The following is an 8,530-nucleotide window of genomic DNA, read 5'->3' on the forward strand; positions in this document are numbered from 1 at the left end:
CCCTGGCCAGGTGCTGGAATTGACCTTCTTGCTGTGAGGCAAACATGCTAATCCTCCTGGAGCACTTTCTACAACAGGATGGGAGAAAAATTCAGTTTAATTCTATTTATTTATACAGCGCCAAATCAAAGTAACAGTTGCCTTAAGGCGATGTACAAAACTGTAAACGGATCAAAGCAGTTCTGCCTTAACTAAATGTAGATAAAACAGTTTGAATGTGCACTTTGGTTCCCCCTGGTGGTTAGAGATAACTACTAATGAAAAATATTTATAATTGATTCCATCATAGTAAAAGTAAAAGTCATTAAACCCTTATTATGCTTTCATAAATATTATTTATTTTATATATCCTCTGACATTCAACATTTGATTAGTTCCTAAACTTTTAAGCACGATGCACAACTTTGTAAAACTGCAGGTTTCCTGCAGTGTGGGGGTTAGCTTCAGTTCCTTCCTGCTTAGTCTTCTCTGTGTTCACAGTGTTATTGACTCACAACATGGAACAGGATGTGAGTATCTACGTTCACAAGCAGAGGGTGCATGCAAGCAGAGCAAGAAAGGTGACGTGTGTGCATGCATGCAGGGTGGAAAGAGAAAGAGGGTTATATGCAGATGTGCTCTGAAAAAGAAATCTTATGGTGGTTTCATGTGTGTACCTTCACACCTTAAGTATCTCCACGCTACATTTTCTTGTTTTACTATCTCCTCTGCTCCCTGCTCCTGACTCAGTGCAGTTGGATTTGTACACACTGTTTTATTAGATTAAAATCTGTCTTCTTTTTGTAAATTTGGCGGTATGGACATGCGTCTTTCCTTTCGTTATTTCTCTAAGGAGCAGTACAAGATCACAGATTAACTTTTTGTGCATCTTCATATTTCATCGTTTTATTGAAGTCCACAGAATGGAGGCTGTTTCCCAGAACCTGCAAGGTAAGCTGAGCCATTTTCAGCAGCAAAGTTAATGCGCTTTGATATTTCCGATTCTTTGAACATAGGATGATAGCATTGAAACACCTTAAATTTTTTACATGTATTTCAACTCAGTCTGTTTAAGCTGACCTAGTTAAAGCAAATGCAATCTAATTCAGGGGCTCCAAATGTTGCCATACTGGGTAAAAACGGGTGCTTAGCAACAAAATGTGAGACTTTCTGTCACAGAGATCATCTTACATGTATTTATTTTTGTCTAAAACTTCAAACATACAGTTTTAATGATGTAAGATTATTTATAAAGATGTAAATAATCTGTGCTTCAGTGATACTAGCCATACAACTTTTTACTGGACTAAGTCCTGACTTCATAAAAAACATCTGGTCTGCACAGTTAAGTTAGGCTTTTCTTTTTCATTGAAACAAACTGTTTATGCCTAAAGGTCAGCTTCTCCTACTTAGTTACCGTCTGTGTTTCCACTTTAACAGTCAGTGACACCAACTGACAAAAAGAAGGAAACGTGACTCAGTGTGTGGTTTGTTAGCAGTGTTATGAACTGAATAAAGACAGTCCGATACCAGGACTCTCTGAAATTATTACTCTGTTAGTGCTCCGATTAATTTCTAAAGAAGGGTGGGTGCACAGCTGACCTTCATCATGCAGCGTTCTGCAGAAATTCAGTGTAATCTGAGCACATGATCGGTATTGTATGTAACATGTCCCTGAATTCAGCACAGCAGTCAGTTGCACTCTGACTGTCAGTATTTCCATGCCATAGACCTTGCCGGTGCCAAAAAAGCCTCTGAATAACAGTGAATCTGGCACTTGTTTGGTGAGGTGACTCCGAGAAATTTCTGTTCCATCTTAAAACTCTAAGCTACCTGAACTTCATTAGAAATGATCACCTAGTCATGTATAATCAGGGTTAGGGTTGGAACTACTAGGGCTCACTTCTGTAAAACATTAAACCCTGATTATACAGCTATTGCATAATAACAGTTTGAATGTTCTCTCACAGATGTTTTACTGTCTTTGTGGGGGACGTACCTAATTTCTGTCCTTCAGCAACTTCTGAGCCTCAGGTTCATTTCATATCTGCTGCCCTTTAGATAGATTATTAAAAACGAATATCACATGCTATTTATTTGTAGATACCGTTCAGGTATGTTTTTTGCCCCAACCAAATAAGCTAATGTTATTTATAAATGAATGGACAACATTAATTTGATCAGTTCATTTAAGTTTTTTTGTACAGGTCATTCCCAATAAGACAGACGTTCTAATCCTCAGAAAGCGTGGCTTACATGATCAGTAACACTGTAGGCGTCCTGTCCTCTGCTAATTTTATCAAATACAAATAATTTCATCTTTGACCAGTCCCAGTGTTTTTGCACCCACATAAAGGAGTTTTCTTTATTCTCACGTTCATCCAGACCATCCTTTATCAGCTTTTGTTATTCATCATTGTCTTCGCTCTGTATCTGATTACTTGTAGGAAATTCAGGCTACTATTTGGCCACTTAACACCTGATCAATGTGTCCATCTCCTTTCAGTAGCTTACCGTTGCCCACGTCACCTATTTTCAAACTTGTCAGCCTCACCTACAGAGCAGTGTACTGTTGGTCTCTGAGGTCTCCTGAGGATCAAGAATCAAGAGTTTTATTGTCATACACACCATGTGTGAGTTTTATAATATAAATCTGTAATTTTGTATATGAAAAGAATACGTGAGTGGACTCTTGTAAAAGTCTCTTCCTTCTTATACAGGTACATCCACAAACCAGATGTTATTGTAACTGCTGATTTTAACTCTGATTTATTGGGGAATTTGTAAAAGTAAGGTATCTAAAGCGACAAAACCCCCTCAAATATATCTACTATATTGAGTTTAACTGAAAGTCATTCACATTGAAAGTCGTTACAAATACATTTCCTTTCTGTGCTAAAGTTACAGGGCAAGTTTCCATTATTTCAGTTTGCCTCAAACCGCAGAAAAGAGGTTGCTGGGCAGTTTCAGATCTTGCACTACTTTTGTTTCTTTGAAAACTCAATTTCACAAGTTTACCAAAGTCTTAGCATTTCACAAAATCACTATATTATCACTATGTAATTCCCTACACTAAAGTCAGAACTCCTGCCTGTTCGTTCTTAAAATGGGCTGGAAATAAGAACCACGTGGGTAAATAAACAGAGTTTACAAAGGATGGATGTCTTCATGCCTCACAAAGTAGGTGGTGTTTATAGGTGGTGTTTAAAGCCTGGTAATACGACTGTTTAACACGATGACAACAATGTGCTGTAGCTCAGGTGGTAGAGCAGGTCAGCTACTAACCGGAAGGTTGGCAGTTCGATCCCAGGCTCCAGTCTGCTTGTCAAATATCTTTGGGCAAGATACTAACCCCAGGTCGCTCTCTGATGCATCCATCAGCGTGTGACTGTGTGTGAATGTTAGATAGTGAGCACTTAACACCCATTCACACAGTTTAGTGCTTGTGTGGTTAGGTGAACGAATTAGTTGTATAAAGCGCTTTGAGTGCTCAGAGTAGAAAAGCGCTATATAAGAACCAGTCCATTTACCATTCTTAAACCTTCCATTGCACGTGTTGTCACTTACCCTTCAGTCCAACACTGAGGATGCTTTGGAATTTTCCCAGGGCCGCCCTTTGTCGGCCAGTTGTGCCAGTTGTAACTCCTACAAAATTTCTAGGTGCAGTGAAGATGCTGGTGGTGTGCAGTGTGGAGGATCTGTGGATCTCAGTTCAGGTTTTTGCAGAAATGGTCCTTTTGCCTAGTGTCATCCACACTATATTGCCAAAAGTATTCACTCACCCACCCAAATCACTGAATTCAGGTCTTCCGATCACTTTCGTGGCCACAGGTGTATAAAATCGAGCACCTAGGCATGCACCGCTCGCTCTCAGGAGCTCCGTGAATTCCAGCGTGGGACCGTGATAGGATGTTACCTGTGCAACAAGTCCAGTGATTAAATTTCCTTGCTACTGAATCAGAGGTGGCAAAAGTACAGACATTATGTACTTAAGTCGAAGTACAGATACTAGTGTTAAAAAAATACTCCAGTAAAAGTTGAAGTACTGATTCAACTTCTTTACTCAAGTAAAAGTGAAAAAAGTACAGGCTCTTACATGTACACAAAGTAAGAAAGTAAAAAGTAGCTCTTTGGAAGATGTTTCTACACTGAGTAGTCCTTCCCTTTAAATCGAACCTCTCTTCTTCCTCTCCTGTCCTGATTTTCTTATCTTTCTCCATCTCTGAGTGAAGTTGGCTCTCTTTCTTTTCTCTGCCTGTCAAATATAGCAGCTGGACCTTTAGCTAGCAACACACTGTGCAAATAACTGCACACAAACAGTTTGTGTGTTTGCTGATGTTTGTTGAACTGATAAAATGTGCATTTGAAATTACCTGCACCTTTAAAATAAGACTCCTTTATGCTCCTCGCTCCTCTTTTGTAGCACTAACTAGATGCTGAAGTACTGCTACCACAATTTAAATACCAACAAAAACAAAAATACCCATCGCACTTTAACCGCTGACTTTTTGCCTCTTCCATCTCTTTCTATGTGACATGTCCTGGTGAATAATACATGAACACGACTGGTTTTCATGTGTTGCTGTTTAGGCTCAAATTGGTTTGATGTTTGGACGCTCACAGTGAAGTGAAATAATAACTCACCTTAAATATGTTAAAAGTAATAATATATATATTTTTAAATTAAGTAATAAACCTGTTTTGAAAATGTAAGAAGAAAGTACATATACTTGTTCAAAATGTAGTGAGTGAAAGTAAAAAGTAGTCAGAAAGAAAACTACTCGAGTACAGATACCTGAAAATTCTACTTAAGTACAGTAACAAAGTATTTGTACGTTGTTACTTCCGACCTCTGTACTAAATATTCCACAGTCAGCTGTTAGTGGTATTATAACAAAGTGGAAGCAACTGGAACGACAGCAACTTAGTCATGTAGTGGTCGGCCACGTAAGATCACAGAGCAGTCCCTTAGTTTCAGTGTTGGGAACTCTTAATGCTTCAGCATACCAAGACACTTTGGACAATTTCAGGCTTCCAAATTTGTGGGAACAGTTTGGGGATGATCCGTTCCTCTTCCAACATGACTGCACACCAGTGCACAATGCAAGGTCCATAAAGACATGGATGAGAGTTTGGTGTGGAGGAAACCTACTGGTCTGTCCTCACAAATGTGCTCCTTAAAGAATGGTTATAAATAAACACTCCTAAACTATGGAAAGCCTTCCCAGAAGAGTGGAAGCTGTTATAGCTGCAAAAGGTGGGCCGACATCATATTAAACCCTATGGATGAAAGAATGGGATGTGACTCAAGTTTATAGTTAGGTCCATATATATTTGGACACAAGTTTAGATTTTTTTTTACCTGGTTATTGAAACGTATTTAAATAATAGTTATACAATGGATGTCATGTGTAGTCTCTCAGCTTTCATTTGAGGGTATCTGCATTAAAATTGGATGAAGGGTTTAGGAGGGACCAAGGTAATTGGACAATTGATTCAAAGGCTATTTCGTGGGCAGGTGTGGGCAATTCCATCATTATGTCATTATTAATTAAGCATATAAAAGCCTGGAGTTGATCTGAGGTGTGGTACTTGCATATGGAAGATTTCACTGTGAGCAGACAACATGCAGTCACAGGAGCTCTCCATGCATGTGAAACAAGTCACCCTTAAGCTGTGAAAACAGAAAAGAAAACATCTGACAAAGAACAGCTCATGATCCAAAGCAAACCACATCATAAACACAGCGGAGGCAATGTGATGGTTTGGGGTGTATGGCTGCCAGTCCCACTAGGACACTAGTGTTTATTGATGATGTGACACAGGACAGAAGCAGCCGAATGAATTCTGAGGTGTTCTGAGACAAGCTGTCTGCTCAAATCCAGCTACATGGAGTCGAACTGATGGGCATCGTTTCATAATACAAATTGACAATGACCTAAAATATGCAGCCAAAGCAACCCAGGAATTTATTAAAGCAAAGAAGTGGAATATCCTTGAATGGCCAAGTCAGTCACCTGATCTTAACCCAACTGAGCATTTCACTTGTTGAAGGCTAAACTTTGGACCGAAAGGCCCAGAAACAAACAGTAACTGAAGCCTCTGCTGAAGATGTCCTTAAAAGTATGATAGCAATAGTGATGGTCTGTTTTTGTGTGTAATCCTGTGAGCAGATCAGATATCAGAGCTGCTGAAGCCTCACAGAGTCTGTCTGGTGACGCCTGTTATTTTGAACAACTCCAGTCTGACAACTGGAAGGTCAACCAACAGGTTTATGGTGAGTATCATTGGTAAAAGCCAATACCTTTGGTCTAATGGCTATTTCACTATGACTACTTTAACTAAATCTGAATCAGCTGGTGCTCTTACAGGATCAGCCTCATTACTACTTGTCTGCTAACAGTTTGTTTGCACACAGAAAACACGTTTATGTGGGCACCAGTGCCGCTCTGGCATCGGCATGTACACAAATCTGCCAGGAGGGGGCACTAAAAGATCTGTTTTTACACTGCGTGTGATTTAGGGTTAAACAAATATTTTTTATCAAGAGTCAGGATCACTTAAAGTTTACTTTCTACGGAGCCCCCCAGTACGGAGCCCCCCAGGGGACATGGGAGAAAAAAAAATTAGGGAGGAAAAAAAAAAAATTAGGGAGGAAAAAAAAAAATAAGACGGACTTTTGCGAGATCTCGCAAAAGTATTGCGAGCGCTCGCAAAAGTATTGCGAGATCTCGCAATAAGTATTGCGAGCGCTCGCAAAAGTATTGCGAGATCTCGCAAAAGTTTTAGCCGCATTCTTCGGAGGCCGCCAGCTCGAAGCCGACCGGGAGGTCGAGGCACGATGTGCCGGGAAAGCGGTGTTCCTCCCGGCTGTAGTAGGTCTCGACCTCCCGTTAGCTTCGAGATGGTGGGTGTCAGATCTCCAAAACTCGGAGCCTTTTGCAAATATGTGATGTCTTGTAAACCGAGCAGGTATCTGACGTTTACACAACTACATTCACGCCTCAAAATATCTTAAAAGTGTATTTTGTGACCCAGAAAGAGTAATATTACAACTAAGTAGCTGCCGCCATTGTTGGAGCTTTTGCGAGATCTCGCAATACTTTTGCGAGCGCTCGCAATACTTTTGCGAGATCTCGCAAAAGTCCGTCTTAATTTTTTTTTTCCTCCCTAATTTTTTTTTTTCCTCCCCAATTTTTTTTTCTCCCATGTCCCCTGGGGGGCTCCGTAGTATTCAAATAAATTTTATTGTCCATTATTGATTGAATAAAAAAATGGTAAAAAAAATATATATATATTACATATTATAAATTGATTATGTGTTTGTTAAAGTGTATTTTGACTTTTTTACTGTAACTTGTTTACTATATTTTGACTTGTTTACTATAACCCGCTGTTTAAAAAGCTAACAATGTATGTATAAACATGTATGAAGGTTCTTAAAGCGGTTCACTGAACAACTTCATGTTTAATGTTAATTTTTACGAAGTAAAGAAATTTACACTACTCTGTCAAAGGTAGAAAGGAATAAAATACAGATTTTTAAGAACATATATTTATGGCATGATTAATTAATGATTAATGATTGATGCAAAATCAGAGTAAATAAACTGTTGTAAAAGTAATTTGGGCAACATTAATTTGTACCTATTTTGCACAAGAAGCTAAACTTTAGGTCATCCTGACATGTGACCAAATTTCATATGGTAACTTGTTTCCTGTGTAAGCAGAGTGGTAATAATGAGGATGACGCTCTACGAGCACTAACTGTCCATCTGAGAATTGCATTCGGCTGCTGCAACACTGACATATGGCACGGTTGCAGGAGCAGCATACCACTTGTGGACCTCAGTGCTACTGTAGTTTGGAGGTCAATGTAAAGGACCAAAATTGCATAAAATGACACTGTTCCTCTGAAGCTGCAGGCATTGGTCTGTCAGTTTGATATCTAATAGCTTTTCTCTTTGTCTGTTTCTCTTAGGTACTGAGTCTATGGAGAGGTTACGTGGTTATAAACAAGCAACCCATCAGGGTAAATTACAACGTCTCTTTTAAACCAAACCAGCTTAACTTAAACATTGTGTGATGAGGTTTGAAATAAGAGGGGTTATTTTTTTCCTTACTGGTTCTTACTTGATAAATGACCATTGTGAGTTATGAGCCTTATGGATTATCCTTTCTGACTAGGACACTGTTTCTGGAGAGAGGTAGAGCTGAACGTGCCAAACATTTTCTTTTTATATGTATGTGCATAAATGCCCCGATGCATCGGTGTGCACAGATTCATTCTCACTGTGCATAGAATAAAGCAGTGTAGGACTGGGCGGATATGGCTTGCAGTGTAAAAGCACTGCATCAGTATCAGGCCATTTAACACTGCAGTGAAAGGATGGATTCGGCCGCACCACAGTTACCAAAAAACAATCACATTTTTAAATGGAATTTGTTTTCACTTTGTCTTTATGTGTGTGTGTGTGTGTGTGTGTGTGTGTGTGTGTGTGTGTGTGTGTGTGTGTGTGTGTGTGTGTGTGTGTGTGTGTGTGTGTGTGTG

The 8,530-nt window shown here is 39.4% G+C and overlaps 1 protein-coding gene across 1 annotated transcript in view; it reads left to right on the forward strand.

Annotated features, from left to right (window-relative positions):
- The first annotated feature begins 499 nt into the window (after nucleotides 1–499).
- The window catches only part of carmil2 (capping protein regulator and myosin 1 linker 2), a 60,447-nt gene continuing 52,416 nt past the window's right edge, over nucleotides 500–8,530 (forward strand). The window contains exons 1-3 of the mRNA XM_005933525.3: nucleotides 500–930; nucleotides 6,153–6,256; nucleotides 7,961–8,011. Of these exons, the coding sequence (XP_005933587.2) occupies nucleotides 903–930; nucleotides 6,153–6,256; nucleotides 7,961–8,011 (183 nt within the window). The 5' untranslated portion in view covers nucleotides 500–902. The remainder of the gene's footprint in view (nucleotides 931–6,152; nucleotides 6,257–7,960; nucleotides 8,012–8,530) is intronic.

This window comes from Haplochromis burtoni, unplaced genomic scaffold (assembly GCF_018398535.1).
Source record: "Haplochromis burtoni strain Fernald_Lab_line unplaced genomic scaffold, NCSU_Asbu1 Contig_169, whole genome shotgun sequence".
NCBI lineage: Eukaryota > Metazoa > Chordata > Actinopteri > Cichliformes > Cichlidae > Haplochromis > Haplochromis burtoni.